Raw genomic sequence first — 19599 nt, 5'->3', positions numbered from 1 at the left:
TCAAAGCTGACGTCATGGTGCAGATAAGAAGCCCCAGCTTCTCCGAGTACCCACGAGCGAACACCTCCACCGCTCTGCCAGCCGCTCCAGCCGTCGAGGGCGCGCGCGAGAATGAGAAGGAGTAACCGGCGATGGAGGCGTCATAGAGTGTTTCCGTCAGGGCCTGAGATGTCGCAAGGCAAAGTATCTGGACCATGGCCATGGCCTTGGTCGTCCCGTCGAAGTTTGAAATCCCCAGACTGAGTTGAACGCTGGAAATAGGAACCTTGAAGTATGAGTCTTGCTTGTGGAATAACGTGACTCGAGTGCTCGGGACGGGAAGAAGCGTAGGCAAGACCTCCTCTGGCGCCGCTGAAGGCTGGTCCGAAGGAAATAGATGGACGTCCTGAGGTGTGAACTTGTTGGTTGGAGGAAGTTCAATGTACGGCGAGTTCAAGACAGCCGACCAGGACTGCGTCCACGCCTCCGGAATCCGCTCAGTCATGTATCGAGTACCGTAGAAGAGCTCTTGCTTTCGGCACTCCGCTTCAAGCGACGAACCAGTCATGCATATCCGCAGGTTATCGATGGCAAATAGGGCAGCTCGAGCCGCTACAGCAGCAACATCCTCCGTAAACAGCAACTGCTCGTGGGAGAAGACGAACTCAGGCGGGACCGTCTGCAGGGTGTTCGCCACGTAGGAGGCCAGACGGTGGCCCTTCGGCAGGGTGCGGGCCTGGAAGGATATCCTTTGGATGGTTGCCAGCTCTTTGATCCGCTCGGAGGAAGGAGGAGCGTGCTTTACAAGACGAAGTATCTGAAATATGAGATCTCCGATGCGTTTGACTCCTTCAGAAGCGAGACCGAGCTCAGTCACGCTAACCTTGATCTCGAACACGGAATACCCGCAGGTGTCGTGGCTGGTTCCAGCAGTTAGGCCCAACGCTAGCCTTTCCTTCTTAAGAGCGGACAGCAGAGAATTCGGTCCTTCATGTCCGATGATATGCGCGAAGTACCCGTCCACCTTGGAGACCCACGCTGCAGGTATCGAGTTTCCAAGAAAGGAGAACGATACCGTTCTTAAGCTCTCACTCGCCGGGACGACCTTCACAATGCGGTTGAAAACATGCTTGAAGGTGAACGGCTTGCCAAGACCGAGGCCTGCGCCGTGGGGAACGTGGACATCCTTCTTGGGGACCTGGGAGAAGAGGGTCTCGGCGAGCAGTCGGAGCTCGCTAAGCGGGCGGCGATCCACTAGACACAGCTTCATCAGGTGACTGGAGTAGTAGCGACTGTGGAAGTCGAGCAGCTCAGCTCGCAGGTCAACATTTCGGGACTCAGACTTTCGGAGGAGAGTATCCAGGTTTCCGGTTTGAAATTGGTGATAGGGGTGCTCCTTGTTAACGCCTGTCTTCTTGAACAGCTGGAACAGCCGTCGGGGATCATTTGATATGTTTCCGGTGTGCTCTGAATGGACTGCGTTGACCTCACGCTTAGTACATGATTGATCGAAGAGAGGACAGATGAAAAACTGAGCGAACCTGTCCAGCGCTCCTTCAAAATGCTCAGGGGCAATACGGAAGTGGTAGTTTGTGTTTGTTGCGGACGTATACGCGTTACAATCTCCGCTGTGATTATTGATGAAGGTCTTGTATTCAGATTCGTTAGGGTACTTCGAAGATCCCAAGAACAACATGTGTTCAAGGAAATGGGCCAGACCTTCGAGCTCGCCATCCTGTAGAGCGCCCACACGCACGTCCAGCGCAGCTGCTGCCTGGTCGCACTCAGCGTCCGAGACAAGAAACACGCCAAGGCCGTTAGGCAGGGAAAAGAAAGACATATCCCGCGTCTCGTGGGCCGGTACTTGGATCTGCTCCTTGGGGATCACAGCCGACTTCGGCAGCACGTATGGAGGGTCGTGCAGGAAGGTTAGCTCACTAGTCTGCTGAGCAAGAAGTGACGACATGAAATCGATAATTCTCTATAAAGTGGTCTTCAACTGTGAAGTGGGAGTTCTGGAGCTGTTGGGTCAATCAACCACCTCTGATGTGAAGGGGATGAGGTGAAGTTCGCGTTGTCTGCGTATCCAAACTGATCTGAGCCTCTTGTGGTAGACTAGCTGAGCGCACGCACTGCAACACGCTGGCGACCAGCGTGGTGCCCATGAGACGGTGAGGCTTCGTCAATATTAGGCATTTAGTGGATGAAGAAGAGCTTGTTTGGTCGGGTTCACCGATGGCTCAGCATAGGCATCATCCTCGTTTTTGGGTTTGCTGCTAGTAAGTGGTATATAGGCTGGAGCTTCCTGTCTGTGGTGCTCTTCGCAATAGGAGCCTACGAAAATCTATGTACTCCGGAGCAGATCGCTGCCAACCCTGGAGGCACGTACTCATGTGCGGAGCAGAACATCGCCGTGAACCAGATTAACCTCTTTACTCGGTTCGTATGGGGTGGCACTATGGTGATGGGCGGATTCCTCTACGATTGGTCCAACTCGCCGTTGCTGTGTGGAGGGGTTGGCGTAGTCGCCTTCGCTCTTTCTCTCGTGTTCTTCATCATCAGCGACGAAAGTTTGCCTCTCTGGAACTGGGCTGTAATGCTCATGGGATTCAACAGTGCGCTGTTCTCCATTGTCACAGTGGATATCATAGCGCATCTGGTGCCTCACAGAGCTGCCATGTGGACTGGGCTGAACTATGGTGCCCAGTATTTGGGGACTGCCATCCCCATCGGCCTCTCTGTGGCGGCCACTTCCAATCCGGATGGTTTCGGAAACCTCATTCTGTGGTTATTATCTATCTACGTTCCACTAATGGTTGGCTATGTAGGCATCCTGCCCTTCATGAAACACCATAAAGCCGTGGAAGAGGTGGCGTTTGGGCCACCAGACCCCGAAATCGAGTACCAGCTGTTTGAAGACAACGCGTACTCAGAGTGCTTTGAGACGCGGCGGGGCTCAATCCTTGAGCTGGAGCCCTGCGATCCGACCACACCTAATTTGCGTCACCTGGAGTCGGATCCGGTTTCGCCAGAACCGTCGATGGTGTCTTACTCCAACTTGTCCAACCTGCCTGACAAGGAGGACTTCATGGAGCACCCTGACTTCGGCCCGGGTCATATGGACTTCTCCAACTACCAGAACAGAATGACAGGTGCACAGTGGGGGCATGCGATGTCGGCGAGCTCCAAAATCTCTTTTCGAGTTGGAGAGCAGCTTACCAAGAACGACCTCCCAGTGTCCATTGAAAGTGTAACTTCTGGCTCATCCCCGAGTGGCTGTCGGCATCGGAACCCCTTTCTGAGGGAGGCTCTCTCTCTAGAGATGATCCTCTTCGAATGCTCCGCAGGATTCGTGGCCTCCACCCTTGGAGGTTACTGGTACACTGTGGTCCTGCATGAGTTCGGTCCCGCTGTCAACGCCTTCCTTGGGTACATAACTCCCCTCTACTTCCTCTTTGGACCCTTATTCGGCCAGATTTCACAGAAAACGTCAACCTGCTTCTCCCTCTCTATTGCGACTCTCTTCATCACACTGGCGTACTTCCTGGGCATGATCGAAAACGAAGGCCTTCGCTACTTCGCCTGCTTAATCTTCACGATGGGCGCTAGCCACGCCAACGCTGCAGGACCGTCATTTATTCTCGAGGTTTTCGGGAGAGAGCGGTTCGGAAAGCATACTGGCGTCGTGCACGTCTTCTACACAATCTTCGTCTTGCCTCCGATCTTCATCTCCCAGGCCCAGATCAGCGCAGATGTCATCTTCCCAATTTTTGGAATTCTTGGCTTTCTGATCGTACTTGTTCTATTTGGTCTCGACTGGTATATCCGAGAAGCTTCTGTCTTCCGACGTCTACGGGAAAAGCGCAGAGAGCGTCTACAAAGAAGGAGTTTCGAGGACAGTGCCACCCCGTCGGGGCCTACGACTGTTCGTCGTCGCGACACGATTACCAAGATGTGGAAGGATCTGCGCAGTCCTCCCTTGCTCCCCAGACCGGATTGGACTTGTGAGCGCACCGTTGAGGTAGAAATCGTGGGGGCGGTGGAGATGCGAGTGATGATGGAGTCACCATAACGCTCAAGTTGAAGTCGTCGCTCTACATGCAAGAACTGCCCAGGCCGGTCAGTCACTCATTACCAGCCGCATCGTTGGACGTCCGTGCGGGCAGTTCCATGGCCTATCCAATGTTGAGAGACGACGTACAATCCGTGTCATAATTCCGAAGTCCAAGTCGTCTCCTATCATAACAGCTGCTCGACAGGCCCTGAATGGGATGTTGGACTTTCACTTACTTGGACGCCAGTATACTCCGGATTCTTGATGGTTTACATGCCTCACCAGCTTCCAGGTCGCTTACGAAAGACACAAAGTCCTCTGTGCCTAGTAGGCGGCCGCCCACAACGGGAGCGGCGGAGAGCTGCCACGGGTCGCACTCGAACCGGAATCCAGCCTTTCGAATTGACTCGCACACCTCATCAGGAGCGCACGAGAGGAAAACGCGGAGAGCTGTCGGCAGAGACAAGGGTAGGGGACTAAGCAATGTCTGCTGCACATAGCTGCTTTCTTGGCAGAATTTCTCGAACAAAAACTTCTCATCCGCGGCATGTTGATCAATGATAAAATGCTGTGTACCCCTTAGAGATGGCAAAGCTGCAAGAATGAAACCTTTGTTGAATTGACCGACGACCCGCAAGCGGAGGAAGTCGGCCTTCGCGAACGTGGCGCTCCGGTAGTCCGGCACCGGGTCCAAGAGGTGTGGGAAAATGGTTGTCGACAGGGCAGCTGTCTGAGGCGGTGGGAGCGGATGCAACAAGTCTCGAGTGTCCAGGTATGGAGGCGCCAACGCACTGTGAGATGCCGCTTGGAAGGTGCGTGCTGTGACAGGTCTCAGACCTTCACATCCTGGAGTGAATTCTGATGCAGTCAACTCTTGAGTGAAATCTGATACAGTGAGTTCCTGAGTGAACTCAGATGTAGTCTGTTCCTGAGCGAACTCCAGTGTCGACCCACCAGAAGGCGAATCAACGTCGTCGCGACACGACCCACCAGTTGGCTCGAAACAGGTAACACGGAACCCTGCCTCTCGTTTGGGTAGACGGGCTGGCTCTAAACGGACTCTATCTTCTTCTAGTCTCGTCTGTGGAGACTGCCGCTGGGAAGGCGCGCCCTCATCACAAGAGCTGACCCTCCGGGATGACATGTCCTGGTTCACGTCTGTGATGGGCTCCTGTGTGCGTGTCACACACAGGAAGGGTCGATATGTTTGTTGGACGCTCTCACGACAAGAGCCCTCATGCGATTTCGGTTGGTTTGATAAAGGCTCGCCACAAATTCGTTTCGTTGGCATCAGATGCTCAGGAGAGGGGCCTCTTTTTCTGTGAATCTTCACTTCGCCATGACACATCTCCTCCAGCGCGGCCCTCAGCTGATCATTCACCTCAAGGAGTAACTCATTTCGAACCAACACTGTCGTCTTGTTTGGCGCCACGTTAACGTCGACCTGATCCAGAGGGGCAGAGAGCATTAGCACATGGCAAGGCGTAGTCCTGCGGCAGGACATCTCGCGCAATACATCGGATATGGTTTTCTGGATGACTTTCGGGGCCTCGCATGTACGCCCGTTGACGTAGAAATGGCGGAGCTCCTTGGCGAGCGCCGCGCTTAAGGCCTTTCGAGAGACTCCGGCACCCGTCAACGCATCCACAAGCGAGTCAGGACGCGTGACCACGCCATCTAACTGCCACTTGCTGGAGGAATTGCCGATGGCTACCCGCAGCCAAGATTGAGGATGGACGTCAAACATGTCGGCTATGCACAACTCTAGTGAACTGTGATTGCCGTTGCAAGCGAAAACAGATTTCCGTTTACCCTCCTCAACGCACTCGAAAACAAATCTGACAGAGCGATGCCACAGGGCAAGTGACTGCAGCACCCGAGTGACCCCTACGATTTCCTTGGTCAGACCTCGTTCCAGCACGCGCTTTCTCACAGGTAAGGCGTCGAAGAGCCCCTCGCATTCCACAGTGGTCCCTTCGGCGCGACGAGCCTCCTCCAACGACCTTAGACCGCCCTCCGCGTTGAATTCGGCGGAGTGCGCCACCTGTTCCGTATGCGGCCGGGACGTAATACGGGTGCCTAAGCAGCAGCGGCAGAGCGACACAAGCGCCTCACCCCTGAACCCATACGTCCGGACGTCTGAGTATATCCGCTCAAACTCTACGAGTTTAGATGTGACACGTGCCGTCCCTAGCTGCTCGAGCTCGCTCCGGGCAATGCCCTCGCCGTCGTCGCTCACCTTCAACTTGATTCCGTCCGATCGGGAGTGCCTGACGGTCACGCTGACAGACACACAATTTGCATCCAGCGAGTTTTCAACCAGCTCCTTGACTGCGGACGCGAGGTCCGTCACGACTTGCTGACTGCTGATTGCTGCGGTGGTGGATGTCGAAAGCCGCTGAAGCATTAATGATCATTACTTCTTGCGTGAGGGACCTGCCACATGACCTCTCAAAGAGAAATAAATTAAGCAGAAAAGTGTAATGCTGCCACATGAACCTGCTGAATTCTGGTTCGCAACCGTCCCAGTTAGAGTCCCGAGAAACCGAGAAGATGACGCGTCAAACTTCCTAACTTTCAACCTTACTCCGCCGTCCCATGGCCTTTTTAGCTGCTCCCCTCAAAGCCTGGACCTCCTGATCCCCGAAAACGAACGTGCCGACCCCGTCTCCGATCCGCCTCCCACGCCTCAGAGGCTCCGCCGCTCACCACGCCTGAAACGTGGTCCAGCGCCCAAGAGACCTCGGCTGTCCAACGCGTCTACCTGCTGCGCTGAATCCGAATCCGAATTGTTCGACTGGGACGTATCGTCTGAGCCGGACATTATACTGCCGTTGGTCTCCCTGTTTTGCGTCACTCCACCCTCGCCTGCGCAGTACAAGCACCTGTGCTGGCCGGCTGTGACTGTCTCCGAAGAGGAGAATGGCTTGTTTCCGATCCATCTACCTCCTTGCCTAGAGCCGGATATGGTCGACCTGCACAGTATTCTATCGACTGTTTCTCAGTTTAAAACACTTTGTTAGCGCTCCACGGACCAAGAGCTATATAGATTGTGCCTGGTCACGACACCACTGCAGCATTTCTCGGAATACCTCCGGAGCCGTATTGGTTTCGTCCAGCTCCATATCGCCAGGATTGACCTCTGTCCAACACGCCGTATTCCTAAAGATCTCATACAGAGCAACGTGCTGATCTGCGCTAAGATTCTCCAGAATCTGGCACATTGTCGTGCGTTCCTCACATGATACTGGTAGTACGGGTTCCACCACTGCTGGAGGCCGCTCTGGCACCTTCTCGAATGAGTCGAGCCCTAACTTGTTAATCTTGTCCTGGAAAGCCTTAGCTCGCCGGTATACTTCTGCCCAGATTATTGAGCCTGGCTCGAAATAGCGGAAGTCGCACAACCAGACGTTGTAGATGTCGTTAAGAGCCTCCAACGGTGTCCGATAGTGGCTTTGCTCGAGCTTCATCAGGAGCGTCGTCATGCTGAGTGGCTCTGGGGCCCCTCCCAACTTCGACACAAAGTCGCGGTGAACAGCGGAGTCCCGTAGAGGTGGCCAGGTACTTTCTATTGCGGAGTATGTCGGAGTAATATGTCGCTCCCGGAGCACGTCTGTAAGCGCCTGGTGAATTTCCCGAGTCCATTTAGGTAGGCGCTTGAATGTCTGGTCACGCTGGTTGCCCTCCTCTCTTTGCCGGATTTTGCGCCGTCTATGAGACCCTTCCTCGCTGATTCCTTCCGCGCCGACTAGCTCAAATCGGCAGTTAGAATTGTGCGACAGGAGGTAGGCGTGGACTTGCTGCAGCTCGTCGTCAGACAACAGTAGTTCCCCTCGTAGACAGCGATTCCCGGTGGATAGAGCGGTCAGGCTGGGCGGCTGAACCACCATGAAATTTCCCTATTAAAATTTTCGCTACCGGCGATCCCAACAAGAGAAGCACACCACCATTTGTAACGCTGACATATCTATGCCCCGCGAAGAAAATAAACAATTTCTTGAGTCAAGAATCACGGCCACTAGGAAGGCCGTACGGAGTCTTCACCTCTTGGATTGTGTTCTCTTTGTTGATCGACGTCTCTTTCTCAGGGTGCCGGATTCGGAATCTGAACTCGTACGTTTTCGTCGAGTGCGGAGGTCAGTTAGTTCTTGGAGTTGGTCCTGCAGCGCGCAGACCATTCTCTCCAGCTGGGCTACCCGCTTGGTACAGGCCTCGAGTCTATCTAGCGTCTCACGCATGTCACGGGAAACAGCGTCGACTCGTTGTGTGGTTTCCGTCAGCAGTTGGCCCTTCTTCATACACTCTCGCTGGTGTTCTTTGAGGTCGCTGAGACAGCCTACCCAGGGGCAGATGGTGTGTCGAGGACACTTGACCTTCGTAGACGAGTACAGCCTAAACATGACAGTGCTGACATCCTGCAGCCTCATGACGTCTCCCTCCGCGAGTCTATGGTGGTCGATGGGGCAGGTCGCGCTCTGCGCCATCCACGACGTCAGGCATTTCTGGCAAAAGAGGTGGTTACACACAGTCTGCACCGGCCTTTCTATGATATCTCTGCAAATGGAGCAGACGAGCTCGTCGCTAACGGGATTGACCGCGAGCTCACGAGATACACCCATAATCAGATTTTCGGGATCGGAGAGAGCTCAAATCCGTCCCGTTGGGGCTGTGTCACTAGGTAGTGTGTATACGACGATGCGGTTTCTTCTAACCTTGCACAGAGTTGGGAGGGATTCACCTCACAGTGAGAAGCTAGCACAACACGTCACATTAGACATAACCCCAAGAGATTGTCGGGAAGGCTCACAGAGGCTTCTCGATAACTGACTGGAAGACACTCTGCGGCTTCGGAGCGGTCAGCGTCGTAAAATTGTATGGGCTGAGGTGCCGACGCGTCAAGAGGTGCAAGTGCCCACTCGTTCTCCACAACTTCAGTCTTCATCTGGAAGGACTCTTCAAAATCATTCTGCGCAAGCAGAAAGGTTTCTCTGGGGTCTTTTTCCCCATTCGCTTCCAGAAGAGGACTTACCTGTCGACTTGCCACCAAACTGGCCAAGATGGATCTCCGGAAAATTTTCCTCTCTTGTTGAAGGCCTCCGTACCAACTGCAGACTTCCAACGCGTTTCTGATGCAACCCAGTGCCTCACAGGTCTGTATGAGCTCCAGGACCGTCGCGCTCCGTAGAGGGTTGAACTCCTTCCCAAACCAGCGGGTCCAGCCCCCGCTGTCCGAGTAGCGTCGAAGTTCGTGTCTGATGGCACATTTCAGCATCTGTCTTCCTTTGTCTCCCACGCTGAACTTGAATCCTGCCTGGACAAGCACCAAGCAAATAGGTGTGTGCTGGAACTGGACAGAGTTGAACTGCACGGGCACTCCCAACTGGTTTACCGCTTCTTGCCGTCGCCGCCGCGGCATCTGCTTGATAAGCTCGTTTAACGAGTCATCTCCGATAAGATTCAGCAGCGTGCTCAGAGGAGTGTTCTGGTTTATCGGTTCGTCCGTGGCCTTCTCACGAGGATCCGGGGCCAGGAGACGCCGAGTACCTTGACAGGTCGGCTCATCTTGTGCTGACATGCACAAATCGGCAGTCTCTGCAGGCGTGGGCGGTTTCTCGAACTCCACGGGACTGCTGTCGAACCACATATACACCGCCTCCGGCTCACGCAGAAACTGGTTAGTACAGCGAGAACTCAGCTCCCACAGCATCTGGTAGTACTCCTTCCACCGTGTGCAGAACTTTAGCCAGCCCTGAGGGAAAATACGGCGAGCGGCGCATTCTTCAGGTAGGCCTGACGCCCCCCGCCTCCGCTTCTGCTTGGCGCCGGATCTCTTGGTCTGAGCAAGTTTCTTCGAGATGGTCCCTCGAACGTCCTTGGACTCGGTTTTCGGGTGTGTGACAGTAAACTGCATGCCTCTGGAGATCTAAATAACGCACAAGCGGTGCTGATTCATAAATAGTGTGTAGTATTGACAAACGTGACTTCATTGCATGAACCCCTGAGCAGTCTTCACAACTTCTTTCAAGTTGTTGACCGATTTGTGGAAGGCTGCATGTTCCGCCTCAGTCAACGGCAGCTGTACAACGGACTCGATGCCCTGCTTGCCGATGATTACAGGCACGCCACAATACACACCTGACATGCCGTACTCGCCTTGTAGCTGAGCCACGCACGAAATAACTCGGCGGCGATCCTGAAGATGCGACTCTACCATTTGGATAGCTGCAGCCGCGGGCGCGTAGAAGGCAGAGCCATTACCGAATAACTTTACGATCTCCCCGCCACCTGACTGCGTGCGCTGGCAGATGTCCTGGATTTCTTGCTCAGATATGCGGCCCATCTCGATCCACGTGTTCAAGGGGATGCCAGACACAGAGGTGTAACGGACAAGGGGTACCATAAGGTCGCCGTGACCGCCGAGGATGTGTGTTTTCACGTCGCTGACAGAGACTCCGAGCTTCTCGGCCAAGAAGAACTCCATACGAGACGAATCCAAACGACCCCCCATTCCAATACATCTATTAGCGGGCAGACCGCTGGATACTTGGAGCACGTGCACCATGACGTCAACAGGATTCGAGATGCAAACCACAAAAGAATCCGGGCAGTAGAACTTGATGGCCTCTCCGATTTTCTGAATAATTGGAGCGTTGATGGCTAGCAAGTCATCACGACTCATGCCCGGTTTCCGCGGTATGCCGGCAGTAATGATGACCACGTCCGAGCCCGCAAGCTCGGCATAGTCCGAAGTTCCACTCAAACTGCAATCCAGGTCCTCCGTAGCGCCCATCTGGCTCAGGTCTAGCGCCTTGGCCTTCGCCGGCCCTTCTACGATGTCAATGAGCACGGCGTCTCCTAGACGCTTTTGGGCAATGAGCAGCGCCAGCGTTCCGCCAATTTGGCCAGCACCAACGAGGGCTATCTTGGTTCGCGACATTCTTCAAATCGTTATATTTGTTTTCTTTATGGGCGGCCCCACTAAGAGGCGTCGACTGGGAGTCGAATCTACGAACTTCGCAAATGTTGAGGCCTCCGTTTCCAGATCTCTGCAGATGTCGGAGGCCCGCCAGGGGATGCAGCAGGCGCTGGATTCGCTCATGGCAGAGGAGGAAACTTTACGAGGGAAGCGGGACCTGATGGAATCGCGGCAACTTACAGAGATAGAAGGGCTGTCGTATACCGAGGTGTCGAATCGTTTAGAAGAACTGGATAAGCGGATCCCAGATCTCTTTAAAAAACTTGCAGAGATGCGGAGAAATGAAGAGCACCTGGACGAAGTTGAATGGCAGTCCACGCTGGACGATGACGTCGACGACAAGGAGTCCACCTCGTTTCCCGTTTTTGTCAAGCAGGCGGATTCGGATGGGCGAGACGATACGGATCCTGAGAACTGGCTTTCGCGACTTAGCGCCTTCAAAGACTCGCACTCACTCACATCGGTCGCCCCCGGCTTTCAGATGCCGACCTCCACCTGGGACGCGTTGTTCGACCACCAGAAGCGCGGGCTGGAGTTTTTAGTCCGGCTCGAGGACATGATGACTGGAGGTCTACTTGCCGACGAGATGGGGCTGGGCAAGACGATCACGCTCGCTGCTTACCTGTTGACCCTCTATGTGTCCGCCCGCCCGTTAGAAGGCATCCTTATCGTGTGCCCAGTCACTTTGGTACGTCAGTGGGTGCAGGAGCTGCACCGCTGGTGTCCGCCATTACGAGTGCTGGAACTGAGGGGCAAAAGTTCACAAGCGAGACGACAGACGCTCAAGCTTGCTGCGAAGGGCGGCGTGCTGCTAGCAAGCTACGAGTCTGTTCGCATTTTCAGAAAGACCCTGCTCAGCCACGCGTGGTCGCATGTCATTCTGGACGAAGGGCAGAAGATACGCAACCCAGAATCCGAGACGACACTTGCGTTGAAGTCCTTCTCTTCCAGGCACAGACTAATCCTCACGGGCTCGCCCATTCAGAACTCTCTGCGAGAATTGTGGTCGCTATTCGACTTCTGTGTGCCAGGATTACTTGGGACACTTCCAGTGTTCAAGGAACATTTCACTGTTCCCATCAACAAAGGAGGCCTGGCGAAGGCTTCCCCAGAGGCTTTTGAACGGTCCTATGCCTGCGCCAAGGCTTTGAAGGCGGTGATAAGCCCCTATATCCTCAGACGCACGAAGAGCGAGGTCAGCTTGTCGTTGCCCGAGAAACGGGAAAGAGTTCTCTTTTGTCGCCTGACAGCCGCACAGTACGCGTCTTACTTGCACATTCTCGAAAGCCACGACCTGCTGACCCCTATGGCTCTTGCGTCGTATCAATCCTACGAAACGCGCAAGAAAGTGAAGGAGATCGAGAACGAGATGCGTGCCCAGGCCTTCGGGATCATCGCCAAGTTACGAAAAGTGTGCAATCATCCAGAGATGTTGAAGGAACCGACAGAGCGACACATCAGGGTCGAGGATTCAGGGAAGACAATACTCATTGAGCGCGTATTGGATTCCTGGTTCGCAGAGAGCGCCAAGGCACTCATCTTCAGTCAGAGTCTTGACATGCTAGACGCGCTGGAAGACTACATGACCACCAAGAGGCCCCAGTATACATTCCTTCGACTGGATGGGAGCGTGAACATCGGGAAAAGAACTAAACTGGTTGACGAATTCAACTCTTCAAAGGATGTTTTCGCGATGCTACTGACCACACAAGTGGGAGGTGTTGGCCTCAACTTAATGGGAGCCAACCGTGTGCTCATTGTGGACCCTGATTGGAACCCAGTGACGGATACGCAGGCGAGGGAGCGCTCCTGGAGGATCGGGCAAGCCAACGACGTGGTGATTTATCGGCTCATAACAAGCCACACCATCGAAGAGAAGATACTGAAACGGCAAGTGTTCAAGCAGTTTCTTAGCATGAAGGTGTTGGAGGACGCTCGACAAAAGCGAAACCTAACCTACTCCGATCTCAAAGAGCTGTTTGAGCTGCCTCCACCGCCTCGAGAGTTCCATGGTCCGCAGCAAACGAAGGCAGAGCTGCTGTCTACTGCTGATCCGGGGCTCAGGAATGAAATCTTCGGTTCAGCAGCCGAGGCTGAAAGGTCCGAAGGGGAAGTTACCCCTGACGAATCCCCTCTGAGCCAAGACCTGCCTTCGGAGGCGTCGCCGAGCGCCGACCCCGAGATAGAGCCGATCATTTCGTCGCTTCTGAGTTCCGGAGACCTCGAGTCAGCCTACGAGTAAGCGTCAGCGATTTCACACCACAGACACGGCTTAATAGACCAACCCGGTCCTGACCAGGAGCTAATGCGACGAGAGGCCGCAGACATAGCGCTCCAAGCAGTGAACGCCATCCGCGAGTCCCAGACCGACAGGCTTGCCTACGGCCTGGAGATCCCCACGTGGACCGGCAGGCGCGGCGCGGCCGGCAAGCCCGCAGTCTTCGGCTCCGCCCGCCCCGAGAAACGCGTGCCGTCGGCAGAGGTTCTCGCGTCTCTGAAGCGTCTCCGGCACTCTCCGACTGCGCGCGCTGTCCTCGTTCACAAGTCAGACATTCGCCTCGCGGAGGACGTGCTGTCCTTTTTTCAGGCACGGGAGGGACACGCAACGACAGGTGAAGTGCTTGACCATTTCGGTACCCGAGTGCCCGACTCGAGGAAGGACGTATTCAAGGCGATTCTTACTCTGTTGTGTGACCTGACGAAGACACAGCCTGCAGTCTGGGGACTCAAGGAGGAGCATCAGTCCTTGATTAGTGCGCCTGTAGAAGCCAGACCAGACTCGCCCTCTGCCTCATGTAGCGCGGCGGAAGAAGAGGAAATGCACTGGCACTGACCCAGCGTAGCTGTTTCGTGTCATCGGCGGTAAAACTGCATATTCACAGCGAATACCACTGCAAACCCCACAATCGACTGAATCACTATGATCGCGGCCTCCTCTAACTGGTCGTCACACGTGCATGACGTAAGCTTTCGAGTCGCATATCATCCAGACTCTTCTGGCCGCGCAAGAATTCGCTGGTAGAAGGGGTCACACATTGACACTCCCTCTCCATGTGTTCCGAACGTCTCTGCGAGATAGAGCATCCCCGTTGTTGGCGCTACGCCAGCTCAAGGGTGGGGTCCAAGAGCTGCAGCGCGCTGTGGAGGCCGCTTTGGCGGACTTGCCTTGCTCGAACCCTACGTCGGGTACTCCAGCTGCACTTTCGCCAACGCTAAAGGCTCTGTTGGCGGATGCAGCCCGAGATGGGAGGATGGGATGCGAGGAGCTCTGCGCGCTGCTGTTGAAAGATCCAGTCATCTCTCCGCTCCTAACGGCTGCAGGGTTGGATGGTGTCGCCATTGGCGACGTGAACATCGTCGATGAAGACTACTTGAGACGGTACTGTAAGGATCTGACGGAGGAGGCGCGCATTGATCGGCTTGACCCAGTACTTGGTCGCGACGCGGAACTCCAGTCCATGATCCGCATTCTCTGCCGGAGACGGAAGAACAACCCGCTTCTGGTTGGTGATCCTGGGGTGGGAAAGACCGCCATCGTCGAGGGGCTCGCGCAGCTCATCGCCAGCGGCAAAGCACCTGCGTGCTTCGGCTCGCGATTGTTAGCGCTTGATCTTGGTGCACTTGTAGGTGGGGCCAAGTACAGAGGTGATTTCGAAGAACGGCTGAAGAAAGTGCTGGACTTGTGTCAGGGCGAGATCCTGTTCATCGACGAGGTCCACCTCCTGGCGGGCGCCGGCCAGATGAGTGGCGCTATGGACGCTGCCAATCTGCTCAAGCCTATGCTCGCTAGGGGGGAAATCAAATGTATCGGGGCCACAACAGCTGAAGAGTGTAGTAAGTATATCGAGTCTGACGCTGCCCTCGAAAGACGGTTCCAAAGAGTTGCCATCGCGGAGCCATCTGTGGAGACCACCATTGAAATCTTAAGGGGCTTAAAGGACAAGTACGCCACCTTTCATGGCGTTACCATTCAAGACGCCGCCCTCGTGGACGCTGCAGCGCTATCGGCCCGCTACGTGACATCCCGCTTCCTTCCTGACAAGGCTGTGGATTTGCTGGACGAGGCCTGTTCGGTCGTGAAAATAGGTCTCGAATCCGTGCCTGAGGTATTGCAGCGGCTGCATGATAAGCGGTCTCGGTTGAAGACCAAGAACGCTGCCGCTCTCACATCAGAATTGGATGACCTCAACAGGCAGGTCGCCGCCCTTGAAGCCCGTTGGCACACGGAGAAAATGATGCAGGAGGAGATACGGCAACTGATGCAACGACAAGAGGACACGAAGACACGAATCCGCCGAGCCCACATGGCTCGGAACCAGCGCCTCTCCGAGGAGCTTGCGTTAGACGCGCTCCCAAGCATTGAGCAGCGATTGTCGGAGCTGCTTGAAAAACAAGATGCTCTTGGAGGTGGCGCCCTGTCTTCAGCTGTCGTGACCACAGCTGAGATCGCTCAGGTGGTGTCGTCGTCCACGGGCATCCCGGTTGCAAGACTATCTCAGACCGAGAAATCGCGCTTGCTCAATCTACCAAATCGGCTTGGAAGCCGCATTGTGGGTCAGACTAGAGCCATTACCGCCATTGTCGAAGCTGTTACCAGAAATCGTGCTGGCATCGCAAGGCCAAACAAGCCTATCGGCTCGTTTCTGCTGCTAGGTCCCACAGGCGTTGGTAAAACCGAGCTCTGTAAGAGCATCGCTACCGAGCTATTCGGATCGGAGACCAAGCTGATTCGCCTCGACATGTCAGAATACATGGAAAGCCACTCTGTGAGCCGGCTCGTGGGCTCTCCCCCAGGGTATGTCGGACACGACGACGGTGGACAGCTAACAGACGCCGTAAAGCGGACTCCCTATAGTTTGGTTCTGTTAGACGAAGTAGAAAAAGCACACAAGTCAGTGTGGAACCTGTTTCTGCAGGTTCTGGATGAGGGGTGCTTGACCGACTCTAAGGGCCGCACAGTGGATTTCACCAACTGTTTGATCTGCTTCACAAGCAACCTAGGCGCTAGTCGCCTTGAGGAGGGGCTAAGCCCCTCGGAGCGGGATGAGCACGTTACTGCCGAGGTTAAGTCCTTCTTCCGCCCAGAATTCGTCAACAGATTGGACGACATTGTTGTCTTCGACTCACTGAGTCTCGAGGACCTCAAGAGAGTCGCCCTCTTGCACATGCAACAGCTCAACGAGCGAATGGCCGAGCGTCGGATTAAGCTTCGGATTTCCAATGCTGCCCTTGAGCATATTGTGAGAGCAGCATACCAACCAGCGTTTGGGGCTCGACCGATCAAGAGGTACATCGAGAAGCACCTCGTCACCGACCTTGCCAGAATGCTCCTTTCTAGGGATCTGGAGGGCCAGGAGATGATCTGCAGATGCAAGAATGATGCGTTGGAATGGATGGTTAAGGGGTGATGGAGGGTATTTGCTTCTCAACCTCCCACATTTAGAAAAATATGTGGGAGGCCTTCAGTATTCTGGCACCGAGTATTTGACGTCAAGACCCTAACTTTAGTAAATGTGATCATAATTAATACTGTTCGCCGAACAGAACTGAAAAATGTAAAAACCGTCAGCAAATGTCGCTGGTCATGGCAGCAAACTTCCCCATCCGCCTTTCGTCAAAGCGTTGAGGTTGCTCCGAGAGTTCATGCAGCGTCTTCTTCTTTGTGATTTGCTTCGTCTTAGCGGTCCCCCACCAGTGTGTGTCTGTTCGCTTCATTTTCTCCAACCCATGACCACGACGCATCCTTTTGCTGGTGAGCTTCTTGAGCTCATCCAGGCTGGGCCCGCTACGCTTTGTGTCCAAGGATACGATTTGCTGGGTTCCACTTTCAAAACCTGACGGCTTGAATCGGTCCACTTTCGCATAATGCGCAACGTAGCTGGAAGAAGACTCCGAGTCATCCCAGCCGTCAGTATTAACAGAGACCACTTGCGACAAAATCGCACCAGGACCGTCGACGGAGCTGTAATCCGCTCGCCACGACCGGTCAATGGATCGCTCATTAGAGCTTTGAGCGAGTCTTTCGTGAGAACTCACTCCCGCAGTTGTCGTTGCTTCTTCATTGGAGTACTGGTGCTTGTACTTGAAGGAAGAATAACGCTTGGTCCGTCCGCTGAGTTGCTTGCATACAGCGCCGAGGCTAGGTATTCGTGGGGTCGGGATCTCTGCCGCTTTGGGAAAACCGACCTCAAAGTTTAGATCACACGTTACGTACTGGGTTTTGTGCATTAGGGTGCAGCGATGCTGTCGCTCCGGAGAGTCCAGGGGGAGTTGCATGGCCCCAAAGAGATGAGCGGTGTTGCTGGATATGCTGCGCCTGACACGTTGGCGTCGTTCCAAGGATCCGCTGCGGCCTATGGGGAAATGCTCGAACAACGTCAGCTCCATGTCGAAATTTATATGGACGCAGCGTTTCGGTATGGTCATGCCTCGTTGTAATATGGAGCTGGTGTCAATCCGCAGGCACCTCCCCTCAAAGCACCCTCGGAAAACGAACGTATCATGTTGGCACAACGCGGTGGCGAAGTAGAACGTTATGTTCATGGAGAGCTCGAAAGAACGGGAATCACTGATAGATAACTTGGCTTCTGTGAGCGTCAACGAGAGGGCAGAGCCCCGAGACAAGGCAGGTTGCGTTTCCTTAGACTTGCTGCCTACTCGCCACCAGCGGACAGAACAGCTGTCGTTGCCGGTCTTCTCAACTGCCTGCATCAATTCAGAATTGTAAGTATTGTGTGGATTTAGTAACAGTGAATGATGAATTGCTCAGAATATGAAACATGTCACGCGACCTCCTTCCGCCATCAGACGTCCTACGGGCTCCGCAAACGAAAACGCACCTCCTCGAAAGATGAACGCTGCGTCTCGGAGCACCACACGCCCGGGCGACCGTTCCGCTACTGCGCCAAGGAGCGCCACGCGTTCCGCCAGCGCTCTCCGATGCCGCCCAGCCGCCGAGGCCAAGGACGACATGGCAGCCCTCCAGACGGAGATAGCCGAGTTGAAGGCGCGCGTCAAGAAGACCGAGGCGTGCGCTGCTGAGCTTCGGGAGGGGAACGCCGCTCTGAGTACCGAGTGGGTGGAGCAGACAAGCAAGCTGACAGAGTCGAGGCGGACTGTGGACCGAGCCCTTCTCAGCTCTGAAGGCATGCGAGGAGCGGCCTTGAAGACCTTGCAGGGTTTAAGCACTGAGCACGACAGGGTGACAGCTCACCTGCGTACGTACGTCACTATGCTTGACGTTTCCTGCCGACGGAAAAAACAGCTGGAAAACTCAACTGCCGCCATGGAATCTGAGCACGACACTCTGCACGAGGAAAAAAATGTGGGGGATGGGGGGGGTCCAGACAGACCCGGCACTGGGCCTCGATGGCCCGACTCATGCTTGCCATTCAGTTTCAAATGGCTTTGAGGGAGTTTGACGCCAACACGGCCGACATCGCTCGCTTTCGTTCACAAATGGAAAGGCAACGCAAGCTTCTCTTCAACATAAGACAACGTTTGAAGGGCAACATCCGTGTCTACTGCCGCGTTCGGCCAGCCCTCGCCAAGGAAAAGGGTCAGACTGTCGCGGGGTTGCAAGTCTCGGACAGCGCTGTAAGGTTGGATGTTCAGAAAGCGTCGGTGAGCGGTCCCAGCATAGCAGGGTTCGATTTCGAGTTCGACCGCGTCTTCGACGCCTCCTCATCACAGGTGCAGGTTTTCGAAGAGATCTCGCAGTAAGTTAATAACGACGCGGCACACAGACTAGTGCTTTCCGCCATGGACGGGTTCCACGTTTGCGTATTCGCCTACGGCCAAACTTCCAGTGGTAAAACCCACACCATGCTCGGGCCAACGGGCTGTCCAGGAATCATTCCCAGAACCATCGACCTCGTCTTTCGGACAGTGACAAGCATGGAGGCCAGAGGCTACCAGTACGAGCTGACCTGCACTTGCTTCGAGGTATACAACGATGTGCTAAACGACTTACTATCGGAGAGTAGCAGCCTGGACATCAAAATGAACGGTGACGGCAACCCAGTCGTAACTGGTTGTGAAGTCAGGCCCGTGAAGACGACCCGGGACGTCCAGGATGTCGTTCTTGTGAGCCCAATGTGGGTTGCGTATCCAGGCCATGCTTAGGGAAAGGACGACGGCTTCCACAGCAGCGAATGAGCACTCTTCTAGGTCCCACGCTCTCTTACAGCTCCACATACGAGGCGGGTCGACGGAACACTCTCTGTGCAGCACCTTGTCGTTAGTGGACCTTGCTGGCAGCGAACGGGTGAAAGGCGCGACTGGGACCAGACTTCGCGAAACACAAAACATCAACAAGTCTCTGTCTGCGCTGGGAGACGTCATCTACGGCCTGGCCGATAGAAAAGCAGGCGAACACATTCCGTACAGGAACTCTAAATTGACAATGCTTCTCAAGGAGTCTCTGTGTAAGGCGTGGGTTCACTGGCACATAGGCGGAGACGCGAAGACCGCGCTTTTCGTCAACGTGTCCGGTCTCGCAACGCATGAGCAGGAGACTCTCAACACTTTTCGCTTCTCGTCAAAGGTGAACCGAGTCAGCCAACGAGGAGCAAAGCGAAGGTGATCACAT

At 54.7% G+C, this 19599-nt stretch overlaps 12 protein-coding genes across 19 annotated transcripts; 5 read left to right on the top strand and 7 right to left on the bottom strand.

Moving 5' to 3' along the window:
- Window positions 1-1945, bottom strand: KVP17_002591 (uncharacterized protein; the record flags this gene model as incomplete). Of its 2 annotated transcripts, none has more annotated exons than XM_068518985.1 (1): window positions 1-1945. In XM_068518985.1, a coding segment is annotated over one exon (1945 nt), but the record flags the coding sequence as incomplete, so codon positions are not given. The 2 variants fall into 2 exon arrangements, with proteins under 2 accessions (XP_068378575.1, XP_068378574.1); XM_068518984.1 differs by having other exon boundaries at window positions 12-1945.
- Window positions 1946-2182: 237 nt separating this feature from the next.
- KVP17_002593 (uncharacterized protein) lies at window positions 2183-4051 on the top strand (the record flags this gene model as incomplete). Its single annotated transcript, XM_068518987.1, has 1 exon — window positions 2183-4051. One exon carries the CDS (start codon window positions 2183-2185, stop codon window positions 4049-4051), a length of 1869 nt encoding a protein of 622 aa, XP_068378577.1.
- A 214-nt stretch (window positions 4052-4265) lies between these two features.
- On the bottom strand, window positions 4266-6440 carry KVP17_002575 (uncharacterized protein; the record flags this gene model as incomplete). Its single annotated transcript, XM_068518954.1, has 1 exon — window positions 4266-6440. One exon carries the CDS (start codon window positions 6438-6440, stop codon window positions 4266-4268), a length of 2175 nt encoding a protein of 724 aa, XP_068378546.1.
- A 76-nt stretch (window positions 6441-6516) lies between these two features.
- KVP17_002590 (uncharacterized protein) lies at window positions 6517-7056 on the top strand (the record flags this gene model as incomplete). The annotated part of the gene is made up of 1 exon (XM_068518983.1): window positions 6517-7056. One exon carries the CDS (start codon window positions 6517-6519, stop codon window positions 7054-7056), a length of 540 nt encoding a protein of 179 aa, XP_068378573.1.
- An 18-nt stretch (window positions 7057-7074) lies between these two features.
- KVP17_002573 (uncharacterized protein) lies at window positions 7075-7923 on the bottom strand (the record flags this gene model as incomplete). Its single annotated transcript, XM_068518950.1, has 1 exon — window positions 7075-7923. One exon carries the CDS (start codon window positions 7921-7923, stop codon window positions 7075-7077), a length of 849 nt encoding a protein of 282 aa, XP_068378544.1.
- Window positions 7924-8073: 150 nt separating this feature from the next.
- Window positions 8074-8652, bottom strand: KVP17_002576 (uncharacterized protein; the record flags this gene model as incomplete). The annotated part of the gene is made up of 1 exon (XM_068518955.1): window positions 8074-8652. One exon carries the CDS (start codon window positions 8650-8652, stop codon window positions 8074-8076), a length of 579 nt encoding a protein of 192 aa, XP_068378547.1.
- A 146-nt stretch (window positions 8653-8798) lies between these two features.
- KVP17_002574 (uncharacterized protein) lies at window positions 8799-9944 on the bottom strand (the record flags this gene model as incomplete). Its single annotated transcript, XM_068518953.1, has 1 exon — window positions 8799-9944. The coding sequence occupies one exon, from the start codon at window positions 9942-9944 to the stop codon at window positions 8799-8801; it is 1146 nt and encodes a 381-aa protein (XP_068378545.1).
- Window positions 9945-10016: 72 nt separating this feature from the next.
- Window positions 10017-10970, bottom strand: KVP17_002585 (uncharacterized protein; the record flags this gene model as incomplete). Its single annotated transcript, XM_068518976.1, has 1 exon — window positions 10017-10970. The coding sequence occupies one exon, from the start codon at window positions 10968-10970 to the stop codon at window positions 10017-10019; it is 954 nt and encodes a 317-aa protein (XP_068378566.1).
- Window positions 10971-10998: 28 nt separating this feature from the next.
- KVP17_002583 (uncharacterized protein) lies at window positions 10999-13842 on the top strand (the record flags this gene model as incomplete). 3 transcript variants are annotated; one of them, XM_068518969.1, is made up of 2 exons in its annotated part: window positions 11086-13247; window positions 13275-13842. In XM_068518969.1, the coding sequence occupies 2 exons, from the start codon at window positions 11086-11088 to the stop codon at window positions 13840-13842; spliced, it is 2730 nt and encodes a 909-aa protein (XP_068378561.1). The 3 variants fall into 3 exon arrangements, with proteins under 3 accessions (XP_068378562.1, XP_068378561.1, XP_068378563.1); XM_068518970.1 differs by lacking the exon at window positions 13275-13842 and having other exon boundaries at window positions 10999-13251; XM_068518971.1 differs by lacking the exon at window positions 11086-13247 and having other exon boundaries at window positions 13315-13842.
- Window positions 13843-13929: 87 nt separating this feature from the next.
- On the top strand, window positions 13930-16417 carry KVP17_002580 (uncharacterized protein; the record flags this gene model as incomplete). 2 transcript variants are annotated; one of them, XM_068518964.1, is made up of 2 exons in its annotated part: window positions 13930-13971; window positions 14000-16417. In XM_068518964.1, the coding sequence occupies 2 exons, from the start codon at window positions 13930-13932 to the stop codon at window positions 16415-16417; spliced, it is 2460 nt and encodes an 819-aa protein (XP_068378556.1). The 2 variants fall into 2 exon arrangements, with proteins under 2 accessions (XP_068378556.1, XP_068378555.1); XM_068518963.1 differs by lacking the exon at window positions 13930-13971 and having other exon boundaries at window positions 14261-16417.
- A 157-nt stretch (window positions 16418-16574) lies between these two features.
- KVP17_002586 (uncharacterized protein) lies at window positions 16575-17720 on the bottom strand (the record flags this gene model as incomplete). The annotated part of the gene is made up of 1 exon (XM_068518977.1): window positions 16575-17720. One exon carries the CDS (start codon window positions 17718-17720, stop codon window positions 16575-16577), a length of 1146 nt encoding a protein of 381 aa, XP_068378567.1.
- Window positions 17721-17781: 61 nt separating this feature from the next.
- Window positions 17782-19593, top strand: KVP17_002579 (uncharacterized protein; the record flags this gene model as incomplete). Of its 4 annotated transcripts, XM_068518962.1 has the most annotated exons (4): window positions 17782-18333; window positions 18360-18727; window positions 18755-19094; window positions 19123-19593. In XM_068518962.1, 4 exons carry the CDS (start codon window positions 17782-17784, stop codon window positions 19591-19593), a joined length of 1731 nt encoding a protein of 576 aa, XP_068378554.1. The 4 variants fall into 4 exon arrangements, with proteins under 4 accessions (XP_068378554.1, XP_068378551.1, XP_068378552.1 ...); XM_068518959.1 differs by lacking the exons at window positions 18755-19094; window positions 19123-19593 and having other exon boundaries at window positions 17980-18420; XM_068518960.1 differs by lacking the exons at window positions 17782-18333; window positions 18755-19094; window positions 19123-19593 and having other exon boundaries at window positions 18468-18731.
- Between the last annotated feature and the right edge of the window lie 6 nt (window positions 19594-19599).

This window comes from the organism of the source record quoted next (assembly GCF_019968985.1).
Source record: "MAG: Porospora cf. gigantea B chromosome Unknown PgB_NODE_146_length_33594_cov_123.764, whole genome shotgun sequence".
Taxonomy (NCBI): Eukaryota; Apicomplexa; class Conoidasida; order Eugregarinorida; family Porosporidae; genus Porospora; species Porospora cf. gigantea B.
Note: the sequence above shows the minus strand (reverse complement) of the source record. Positions and strands in the feature narration are given on the sequence as shown.